We start from the raw sequence: 12,227 nt of genomic DNA, 5'->3' as shown, positions 1-12,227 counted from the left end.
GTTGAGGACATTACTTGAGGATTTATATTTTCAGTGAGGAAGGAGGTGAAGTTATCTCTGTGGTTGAGGGTGAGGTGGAAGTGGGAAAGCTGAGAAGAATGGGGGGTTGCAAAACTGCCCTAGAGATTTGGAAGGCTGGCCTTGGGAACAGGCTTGCTAGACAGCATAGAGGACCTGGTAAAGGTTGGGGACTATGAATTTTTAGTGGCTCCCACCTGAGTAATTATGTGCACCTAAGATTGATGTGGAGAAGGTGGAGAGTTATATTCGTCTGTGGTTGGGGATGTGATGGAATGGCAACAGGCATATGAGTTGAGGACATTATTAGCTAGAGAATGGGAGATTGGGAAGATCAGGTCCAGATGGGGTCCTCTATACAATGAAATGACTGGCTTTAGGCAGAATAGGTGTGCCTTCAAATTGTAAAAGGAAAGAATGAAAGAAGGGTAGACTCATTTATGGAACATAAGAAGTAGGAAGATGGGTAGGAAAAGAAAGGGAAGAAGGAAGGGGGGGGTAAAGAGAAGGGGGAATGAACCATGAGAGACTATGGACTTTGGGAAACAAACTGAGGGCATCAGAGGGGAGGCAGGTGGGGGATTGGGATAGGTCAGTGATGGGTATTAAGGAGGGCATGTATTGCATGGTGCACTGGGTGTTATACGCAAGTAATGAATCATGGAACTTTACATCAAAAACTAGGGACGTACTGTATGGTGACTAACATAATATAATAAAAAATATTATTAAAAAAAGAAAAATCAGATAAGTTTGTAGATTTGATGGCTTTAAATTAAAAGAGTTTCTGTCTGGTGGCTTCTGTTTTCTTTGTGATATGAGATGTGATGTTATTTGCTTAAGAGTGAAGGAGGAGGTAGTCACAAGTTCTAAAAGAGAAGAATGTTTTTTTAAAAAGCTAGTATATTGGGGCGCCTGGGTGGCGCAGTTGTTGGGCATCTGCCTTCGGCTCAGGGCATGATCCCAGCATTCTGGGATCGAGCCCCACATCAGGCCCCTCTGCTGGGAGCCTGCTTCTTCCTCTCCCACTCCCCCTGCTTATGTTCCCTCTCTCTCTGGCTGTCTCTCTCTGTCAAATAAATAAATTAAATCTTTAAAAAATAAAAAAAATAAAAAAGCTAGTATAGGGACATAAAAGAGCTATTTGTGGGTGTTAGGAGCCCAGTTGAGTTGCGGGAATGGTGATAAATGTATGGTGTTACCCTTCTGTGAGGTTGGGCAATGCTCCTCAGTAGTATTCTTCAGCCTAACTGAAGAAGGGAGAAATGAGAGGGATATAGTCATCCAGTGTTGAGGATACATGAAGTGGGTAAGACGGAAGGGCAATGGCAGTGAGCGAACTCAGAATAGAGGGAAAAGGTGATGAAGACAGTAAGACTGCATGCTGTAGTGCAAGATACCAACCCTGAATAGAACTCAGGCCCCAGGCTTACCTGGCAGGATCTTTGCTAGTGTGAAGAGAGTAGAGTCATTGGCCACAAAGCAGGAAGAGAAGAGCAGGGCTGCATCTTTTTGGTGCAGCTCAGCCAGCTCCTGCTCCAGCTCCACATGAAACTTACTGGTACCTGAAATGTTGCGGGTACCACCAGCTCCAACTCCATGACGCTGCAGGGTCTCCCTGGCCAGGAGAAAACAGAGAAAACAAGGAGAGGGAAAAACCCTTGTCAGGCATTGAGGAACTGGGCAGGTTTCTCTTCACTGATGGAGGTCAGTGTTGACTTAGTAATCCTATATTAGCTGTGTCATATATAATCAAGTAGAGGGCAGGATGGAGACAATGAGGATACATGGGTCCTCCTTCTCAGGCTGATGGCTTTCAGGAATGGAGGGAAAAACTAGGTTGAATTTGAACATCTTGGAAGACCTTCTATGGGAGGTCACACAGTATCTCTGGCAATACTCATTCTGTAGCCACAGTAAAAGCTCATGGAAAGTGGGCCTTGCTCAGTCTTCCATCTTTTCCATAAAACTGAACAATCAAGAGTTTGGAAATCATGGTTTGTTGACTGACATGGTTCATATCTGAAGATTAGACATGCTGGAAGACCACGGACAAAAGGGGTGGTAGGTGGAACTCAGGTTTCTACTGTCAGCTCTGCCTTTCCCTTCCATGTGTGGCTTTGATTCTTCTCTGTATGTGTCCCCACAGCTCATGCCCTAGATCTTACTACTCACTTTGTAGCTTGCAAAACCCGTGGGTGCCGGCTCATGCCTAGGTAGTCATTACTGCACCAGACAGACACATCCTTTGAGGCCGTAGATGCCTCAGAGAAGTGTTGGGCAAAGGGGTATGCATCAGCCCAGCGGTTTACGGTCTTGAACACACGGTAAGTGTGGTCCTGTTTCTTCTCCATGATCTTATGCCTGAAAAACTGGTCATAACCAAAAACATGGTTTCCTGCAGAAGTAGAGATGGAGATGAAAAGAATTCATTTTTAAATCACTTCCTGATTAGTCCATATTTTACCCGTGCTGTTGATTTTGAGTTCTCCAGTTCTCTTTCCATTTATTCATTTGTTTGATCAGTCATTAACTTACCGAGCCACAGTAACTCTCCACTACTTCATTCAATCATCGTTTTGCTTTCTCAACTTGCTCATTCACTCAGTAAATTATTCATACATTCACTCAGGCTTCCTACCCCTGGCATGGACTCCTCTCTTTTTCTAAGGTTATTGTGGTGGCCTTCTTGCTGAAATCACTACTTCTAGTTTCAGTGGAAAGAGTATCAACAGATCTGGTTTCTAGTTATTTCTCTGCCCCTTCCTAGTTATGTGACATTGAGCGAGTATTGAGTCCTTTCTCTTAGTTTTTAATTTCCTCATCTGTAGAATGGGGCTAATAATAACTTCTTGGATAATTGTGAGCATTTGATGACAGACAGAATGTCAGACAGCCAAACTAATGTTTGGTACGTAGTACTATTATTACAATTATAGTAGTAGTAGTAGTAGCTAATATTTAATTGTTATAACCAATATTTAATGAGTGCCTATTACATGTAATGCCTTCTCTTAGGAACTTTATAAATATTATTTCTTGTATTCCTCACAATAGCCCTACATGGAAAGTATTAATATCTCCATTTTACAGATGAGGAAATGGAGACATAGACAGGTTAGGTAACTTGACCAAGGTTATGCAGCAAATAAGTGACCTACAAGTAAGTGACCTAGAGTTTACTTTTAAAACTGCTATTTACTACAAAATGGAGAAATACTATTTTCAGGATAAATTGAAATAATATATGCCAAAGGACTTGTTAAATTCTAGAACTCTATACATGAGACAGAAATCATCATTGTTGCAGATGACAACTTATGTGGTAGGGATGTAAGCTGGTAACATCTTTGCTGCAGGGATGTTTGAAAATATGTATCAAGAGTTTTTAAATGCAAATACTGGCACACCTAGAGAAATATTTGCAGCAGTACTGCATGGAACACTGGGTGTTATACGCAAGTAATGAATCATGGAACTTTACATCAAAACCTAGGGTTGTACTGTATGGTGACTGACAATATAATAAAAAAATATTTTAAAAAAAGAAAAAAAATGTTTGATATCCAGAACTTATTTTTTAAAAAAGAATTGGGGTGCCTGGGTGGCTCAGTCAAGTAATGTCTGACTCTTGATTTTGGCTCAGGTCATGATCTCAGGGTTGTGAGATTGAGCCCTGAATCAGGTTCCACACTGGGTGTGGAGCCTGCTTAAGATTCTCCCTCTCCTTCTGCCCCCCAGTTCTCCCTCTAAAAACCACCACCACCACCACCAACAACAACAACAACAACAGCAAAACACTTCTGAAAACTTACTAAGAAAACTTTTCAACCAAGTAGCAAAATGGGCAAAGAATAGAAACAGAAAATTCAATAGTTGTAGAAGATGCTTAATCAAGGAAAACCAAACTGCAAAATAAAAATTTTCACCAATACTGATAAATATTTAAAAGTTTGATAATATCAAGTGCTAGAGAGGGTGTGAGAATATGGATACTCTCTTTGATAACTGGTACAGCACTTTGGAGGGCTAATTGGCAATATTTATTAATATTAAAAATGTACACAACCTAACACCCTAAGAATTTGCACCTCTTAATGCTATCCTAGAGGAAAAAAAACTGACCTATGTGCATGAAGAGGTACATTCAAAGTTGTTTGTTGCACCGCTGTTTGTAATAGGGAAATTTGTAAGCAACCCAATGGGGGAATATCTAAATGATCTCTAGTATATCCATACTGGGTCTAAGATAATACTGTATGTTATCTTTGAGTACATTTATATGTATGTAAAACCAACATAAACTATAAACCAGAATAAAGCACAAGAAAAATTGAAAATAATAACCTGAATTAATTTGAATGATGCTTGATTAACTGAATGATGTTGCATCCATGCTACAGAACAAACTTCAACCATTATTAATTTTTATGCATCTCTATGCTTAGGGACATGAAATGATGCCCATGATATATTTTTAGGTAAACAAAGCAAGATAACAAAAACAGTGGAATAAAATCACAGTTCTAATAAAAACGTGTGTGGAGGGAAGCCTAGGAGGTGTGTGTATCTGTGTGTGTGTGTGTGTGTGTGTGTGTGTGTGTGTGTGTGCTTATTTATGGAAAAATATCTGGAAGAAAATATAACAAGTTAATGGTGGATGGTGGAACTCTGAGTGATTTAAATTTCCTTCTTTATATTTTCCTATATCTGTTGAAAAATACTTTACAATGAATCGTCTTTCTCTTATATTAGAAAAAAGCCAAATTCCATTATGAAAAATGAATATAAACACATACAAGAAAGGGGAAAAGTCTGTCTGTAAAGGATGAGTTTTTGAGGGAAGCATGGAGAAGAAATAATAGGAATAAACCTAGTATTTTATGAGACCTCAAAACAGCTAGAAACACTTCCATAAATCTAATTTTATTTCTTCCTTATGATAACATGTTGAGGCAAGCATTACAAGCTCACTAAAGGGAAGTGACTTACTTGCCAAAGCACACTGATCCAGCAAGTGCCAGCATTAAAATTTAAACCCAGACTCCCTTTGGTTCCAAAGCACTTCTTTGCCATTTCCTCTACTGTTTCAGAAGCCCTTTCAGCACTCCTTCCACTTTCCTACCCCCTTTTATTTCCAGTTCAACAAACTCACCAACCATGTTGTTCTGAACCAGTTGTGTGACCTTCTCTGAAATTAGCTCTGGCTCCTGGGGATTGGAGAATGGCTTTCTCAGGCTGGTTGAGGCCAGGGATCTGGGCATGTCTGACAGAGTGTGAGATTCATTGGTCATAAAGAGAAGGGAGAAAAAAAAAGAAAGTATTTGTTGTCCTCTTTAAACTCAATACAACATGAAAATTCAAGTTTGTGAAGTAGAGAAGCCTGCACAGAGGGAAGAGATATTCTGTGAAGTGAGCCCCTACTCATCTCCCCAAGTGGAAACTTCTGTGTCAGGGTACATTCCATAAGATGTTACATTTTACCCCCATTAGAGTTTTCCCTTGAGTAAAGTAACTGGGGCAGCCACCCTGAATCTTGTACTTGGGAGGTAAATGCAGGGCAGTGTACCTTACTCTTCTTTTCCGAATGTCATTAAAATTCAATTTTGAAATTTTTACCTTTAATGATATACCAAAAGGGCCTATGAAAAATGTCAACAGTGTGGCCATATTTCAAGTGTGATTATCTTGAACAGTCTGCACCAATTGAGTTGACCTGGGGCTTCATACCCTGCTAAAAGATGTACCTGCTTTCAACACTTACTCTTTCATGCAAATCCAGATTGTTATAGAGTGGTATTGGTTAAATGTGGGAGCCCAAACTGTTGGGATCCATTTAGCCACTTAGGAGAGAGGAGGCAGAACTCTAGAGGGCTCATTTTAGACTAATGGCTTAAAGTTACAAGAGCCTGTGCATGTATGTGTGTTGGGGAGGGTAGATCTCAGTGTGCTGTCTAATCTATTGCCTACAATGGTCCCTTTGGAAAAGACTCGACTTGCCATCATGGGATGTATACTAGCTGACCTAGAATTAGCCTATATCAGGACTGTAATGAAGTGAATTCAAGCATTAGGAGTAGAGCCTGGATGAGGTGGCAGTTGACTCCTACCTGTCTTGAAAGTCTCCACATCCTCCTGGACTTCTGGAGCTGCCTTCTGCACAATCTTGCTCTTACCATCCTGGAGTTCTGACAGCATAAATGGACAGTGGCTCTTGGCCCAAGATGAAGAGTCTATGCAAAGGTAAGAGAGTAAGTGGCAGTGCATTTCTAGCCATAAGTTTAGTTTAACAACGATTACTAAGACCTACTGTATCCCAAAGCTCTATCTCAGGCTATGGTAGAGATACAGAAATGGATGAGTCTGGTCCTGTGCTAGGAGAGCTTCTAGGCTGGCAGAAATGGTATACACTGAAGACACATTATGAACAGTGCTGGGATGAGTGGGAGGACATGGGCTACGGAAGTCTAAAAGAGGGAGGGGACATGATCCAGAACTGGAATTGGACAGGCTGGAGGTTTAGACAAGCTTCACAGAGGAGATGATACCCAAGTTAAGTGTCACATGGGAAGTATGAGAGACTCTGATAAAGGGTATGGGGAGGGTCATTTGACAGAAACAAAGACACAGAAGTTTGAGACAATAGAGTTGATCCAGGCAATTTTAAGTAGTATCAGCATGACTGGAGTATATAGAGTGTGAGGAGCATGAGAGTGAGACTATTGAGAGATATTGGCAGAAGTCAGAACCCAGGTGTGTTTTGGGGCCAGCTCATTTAGCCTTGATGCTTTTCACATGAACCTTCTCATTTATTAGGCAACGATGGCCAGTATGACTTGGAACTTTGTCTCCAGGACCCAGACATTCTCCCCCATTTGCCAGAAACTTCTTCTTACCTCCTCCAGCCTTGGTTGCCTTAAGGTGGATTTGAGAACAATTTGGTCCTTGGGTGGCCAGGATAGGACAGCGTCCAATACCAAACAGGACCTGGTGAGTCTTAATCATTTTGCCCAGGAGGCCTATGTGGCCCCTGGCAAGCACTGGACAGCGCTGTAGCAACATGGCTGCTGCTACCATCTTGAGCCCGAAGTCCTGAACAAGATGTGGAAGAGATGAGAGTCCATCATGAAGGCATGGCCAAAAGCCAAGGGTCATTTTTGTGTTTGATCCTTTGCCTTTAGCTTCCCACCCAATGTACACTGCCCTCTCCAGAGATGCCCTTATTGTCCTTCCACAGTAAGAACTTTTCCCAATGTCAAAATGTACCAATAAGGCATCAGGGAGGAAGAAATGAGACAATGACCATTAGACAATGGCGTAAAGGAAAGTGTTCCAACTGAAGGTCAGAAAGCCTAAATTCTGATTCAGACTCTGCCACTGACCCCTTCTGTGATGGTGAGGATTACTGAAATGTGATTGTATGTGGCAGGATGAGAGCTGATAACCCACCTACTGTTTATAACACTTAAGGCTAAAAGTCTTTCTAAGAATATTAGCCTCAGTCAAGTTAATATTCAACCTGCTAATGCAGATGGATGCCATTGGCCAGGGCTCCTGAGGCTTGGCTTAGAGTGTTTACTGAGCAGGCCCAACAAGAGAGGCTAAAGGAGTTTGAGGCCACAGGTACCAGCTTAAGTAGATTCAAGGAATAGGACAAAAGGGCAGGCTATACAGGCCATGTGCCATCAGACTGGTATTTTGCTGCCTTTGAACTTGCCCCTGTATTTTAGAAAAGGACAGTTAGAGGGGATGAAAACAAGACCCAAGGGGTCTGGGAAACAAGTTGATACACTAATGAAAGAGGCAGAAGATAAGACAGAGAAGAGAAGGGACAGAATGAAGATCAGAAAAAAAGATAACAAATAGCCATAATAAGCATTCAATAAATACGTGTTGAATTTGGGAGTAAATTAATGAATGAATAGGGACTGAAGTAAAAGAAAGAAAGGAAGGGTAGGGAACGAGTCAGAAGAAAAGAGAAATTGGGAAAGATAAAAGGAGGAAAGTGAGAAAGAACAAAGGTACAGAGGTAGTGGTAAAATTAAAAGAACAGAAATTGTGAGAGCGAAAGAGATCAATAACATAGGGAAAGGGGATAGGCTCATGATATGAACAGGGACAGGAAGACTGATCAGAAAAACAGGAAAAAAGTATGGTGGGAACTACAAAAGGATAAGGAAAGAGACCTAGATGAGAGAGAGAGATTGAGTGACAGAGCAGAGGTAGAGGCAGAGACAGACAGAGGGACACAAAATGGATGTGAGGAGAGATCAAGGAACATACAGGAATATACAAAGACTCAGAAAACTGAGTGCAGGAGAGAAGGGAATCCAGCAGGAGCAGAGAGTCAGTCAGGCACAAAGATAAAGGATAAATGCTGCCAGAGATAATGGGGGTGGGGGAGAGCAACACAGAAGGGTTAGGGTAAGAGGAGATTGACCCTAGTGAGGGAGATGAGAGAGAGACTGAGCAACAGAGAGAAGGGAATAGAGACAAGATCAAAGAATAGAGATGGAGAGGTGGTTAAGTTGTGTTGAGGGTTGGGATGAGGGAGGGCGAAGAGATACAAAGGGAAAGACAAAGAACAAGAAGGAGGAATAGATTAAAAGGAAAAGGGCAAACTGGAGATCCAACATCTGAGGGTGAGACAAAATACGGGACAGGACAATAGGAGACATATGGGGGAGTGTGGGAAGACTAAGGCCCTGGCACCACCAGGAGAGCTACTGAGCAGAATCTAGCAGCACCTCTAGTATACAGGACTTTATATTGTAAGGGAAAAGTGAACAGGAGGACTCATGGCACTGTCCTCATATGGCAACCCCCTTCATTTCTTACAGAGCAACACCCCTCCCCCTAATTCATAAATCTGTTTTCCTTGTTTATCCAAGATCATTCTCCCTCCAACATTCACAGGCTGTCATAGGAACATAGGTCAGTATGTGAGGCAGGGTGTGTGGACCTTGAAATTGGGAGAGGCCAAGGGGTATCGAAAAAACTAAGTGAAACTCATGTTTAAGCCTTTAAGATAATGCCCGGTGCATGGTAAATTTTCAGTAAGTGTTAGCTTTCCTTATTTCAATTTCAGCTTCCCAACTACCTGTTGGATGTTCTTGGAAAGCTACTTCCTCTCTCTGGGTCTTAGCTTTCATCAGCTGTCAGATGTAAGGTATTTATGCCTACTTCATATGGTAAGTAATGAATTGGATCCAATGCCTACATCACATGTGGAGATATCAGTTTCCCTTCCCCTGCCTGCCTCCAAAGGCCAAAGCACTTAGGGCTGAGTCTGCACACCACAGATAAAGCTCCCAGCATTTATCACCACTGGGGTCTGACCACTCCCTAAACTGAGACCAGGGTGTGGGGGAGAAGGAGAGCTCCTTTCTACAATCATGTCTGAGCATCTGTCTGGAGGTGACTCTGGCAATATGTGGTAAGGATGGGTGGATGATCCAGGGAAAGGCAGGCAAAGAAGATGTCCAGGTTCCAGGCTCCTGCAAACTCCCTTCCACAACATCAACACTTGGCAACAATAATGACAACAACATTGGGATATGTAATGGGAAGGAAAGCCCCCAAGATTGGAAGCAGAGTCCAGTCCTGCCTTGGGATGATGGTGGTTTAAGGCCTATCCGCCACCCCCCCCCCCATGTGTAGTTCAATACACTCATCATCTCTAAGGGACTTTTGGCCATGATATTCTCAGGGACCTGGAAAAATATAACTACATCTTGAAATTTGTTAAAATATCAAGTTCTTTCAAACTTCATTTCCAATTTCTCTGTTCTGATACTCTTTCCTCAAATTTTCCCAGCCCCACTCTGCCTGCCCACTTTTATGATCCATAGTCTTGCAGTCTATTTACCTTCAGCTCTGTTTCCATTCCATCTCACTACCTATAGTAGTGGGATTGGAGTGAGTAAAATTGAATCAAGAAAGTATTTTAGGCAATTTAGAGTATTAAGAGCACAGCCTCTGGAGCCAGACATTTTTGAATCCTGGGACCTTAGAACTTGTATCTCTTCTCTATATCTTACATCTGTAAAATGTAGATAATAACAAAGACAAGCTACTTCACAGGGATGCTGTGAAGATTCAGTAAAATAATCTATACAAAGTATATAAAAGAGTGCCTATCTTAAATACTGAAAACAATGTTAGCTTATTATTTATATTTTCTATATTTTCTATGTAGAGAAAGTGAAGGTACATCCAAGGAATGTACCTTCACTAGTCTGTACACCAGACTAGTACTTAAAACTGATTCTTGTCTCAATCCTGATTTTTATCCTTATCCTATTACAACTTACTATGTGAACTTGGGCTCTGTACTTTCCCACTGTGGGCCTCAGTTTCTCCATAGGCATTGGACTAGATAACTTCATAGATTTTATTTGGTTCTAATAGTCACACACTCACGGAGTACTCACTGTGTCAAACACTGTTGTAAATGCTTCACATGCATTGACTTATTTAATTCTCACAACAACTCTGTAAGGTAGACACTAATATCAACTTTATTTCAAACCTAAGGAAACTGAGTACCCCAAAGATTAAGTAGCCTATCCAGGTCACAGAGCTAGTAAGTTAGAGAAGCAGGATTCAAACCTAGGCAATCTGGCTTCAGAGCCTGCTAACTTAACCACTATGGATCTGTGATTCAAATATTACTACATATTTTCTTGACTGAGAGCCTGACTACAGACATTAATCTCCTCTGCTGCACTAGCAGGCCCCTTTCTGGGACATTTGATTTTGGACTGTGACAAATGTCTTTACCAAAGGAACAGATTTCTAACTGAAATGGAATTTCAGGCATGGGTGAACATTCATTCATTCATTCATTTATTCCATATAACAACTTATGCACCCATTGTGTGTCAATCTTTGCTAAGGATTTTCATAAAACAATGCTTTCAGCCAAATATATAATGGTGAAATTTCAGCCCAAATGACAGATCATTACTCAAAGGTGTTCCTCTGCACCTTAAAATTCTCTTTCATGTCAGCAGCCAATCTGTAGTCCCAGAGATCAGAAGGGCCAACCACAACACTACGCCAGCAGAGAGCCAGAAACCACTCATTGCCACATTCCTTGCTCCCTCTCTCCCCTTCATGGCCTGCTTTGCAAAAATCAGGTCTGGAGGGGAGGTGATCACTTTTCTTCAGGAACTGGGTGTTTCAAGCCTTACTCCCCCCTCCTAGCATTCTCTCACCATCATAGAAGAGTCAGAGAATTTTAGATACTTGGAATCATAGAACCAGAAATTTTTAGAAACAAAATTTTAGAAGACCACAAAATCAAAATTAGAAGAGACTGTGGAGGTTATAGGACAAGCCCTTTTTTTTTTTTCAGAGTGAATGTCTTGCCTAGGTCTTACAGTGAATTAGGGTGAGAATACAAATTTATTGACTTTCAGCATAGGGCCCTTTTAGTGATGCAAAATTCCTCTTCCACCTTCTCTCCTTATTTATGCTAATCAACCCAAGTCCTTCAAATCTCTCTCTACCCAATTCATCATTCCCACCATCCCCACATTCCCTTGATTTTCTCTCCCTACCTCTGACCCCCTAGGCACTGACCTACTGAGCTCTGCCTCAGCTGAGCAGAGAGAAAGAGTCAAAGTGAGGGAGGAATGGAGGAATTACTGGAATAAATACCAAAACAACTTTCTGGGAGACAGAGAAGGAGAAGAATAGAGACAGAAAGAGACTAAAAGATGCAGGGTAGAAGAAAGAAAAAGATTGAGAGAAGAATATACAGACTGAACTCAGGCAGAGGAAAAATAAAAGAAACCTAGAGGTCAGAGAGAGATGAACTGAAGTGAATGATCCTGAAAACTAACAAGGGAGAGTAAATGGGGGTTAGGGGGCAAGACAAAGGAAAGCCAAAAACAGGGAAAGCCAAAAAAGATATAAGAGGGGATAAGAGAGAAAATGACAGAGAGACAGATTCTAAGGAACAAAGTCATATCTAGTCAGGCCAGAGACAATGTGCAGCCTTGAGGTGAGCAGCAGACCAGAAAGAGCACACGCAGGCTGAAAGCAACTCTTACCTGTTGCCCTGCACTGAGGACGAACGAACGACGGGTGGGTGCTGTGAGTCAGGACCTGGCATTTATCCCTTCCCCCATGTCTCAGCTCCACCCTTCTCTCCTGCTGGCCAGGCTCTGCATTGGCCCCAAAAGTATCTCAGGCTTTTGCTA

General features: G+C 41.7%; 1 protein-coding gene across 3 annotated transcripts in view; it reads right to left on the bottom strand.

Annotated features, from left to right (window-relative positions):
- Window positions 1-12,227, bottom strand: part of ALAS2 (5'-aminolevulinate synthase 2) — a 24,968-nt gene extending 12,741 nt beyond the window's left edge. For 2 of the 3 annotated variants that reach the window (XM_008711676.2, XM_040631184.1), the window contains exons 1-6: window positions 12,078-12,227; window positions 6,915-7,110; window positions 6,129-6,251; window positions 5,174-5,302; window positions 2,194-2,416; window positions 1,452-1,636 (exon numbers count right to left, since the gene is read on the bottom strand). In XM_008711676.2, coding sequence (XP_008709898.1) covers window positions 1,452-1,636; window positions 2,194-2,416; window positions 5,174-5,302; window positions 6,129-6,251; window positions 6,915-7,095 — 841 coding nt within the window. In that variant the 5' untranslated portion in view covers window positions 7,096-7,110; window positions 12,078-12,227. The remainder of the gene's footprint in view (window positions 1-1,451; window positions 1,637-2,193; window positions 2,417-5,173; window positions 5,303-6,128; window positions 6,252-6,914; window positions 7,111-12,077) is intronic. The other variant, XM_008711678.2, reaches the window with a different exon arrangement.

This window comes from Ursus maritimus, assembly GCF_017311325.1.
Source record: "Ursus maritimus isolate PB19 chromosome X unlocalized genomic scaffold, ASM1731132v1 scaffold_X1, whole genome shotgun sequence".
Classification (NCBI taxonomy): Eukaryota; Metazoa; Chordata; class Mammalia; order Carnivora; family Ursidae; genus Ursus; species Ursus maritimus.
This window is presented reverse-complemented; position numbering and strand designations above follow the sequence as displayed.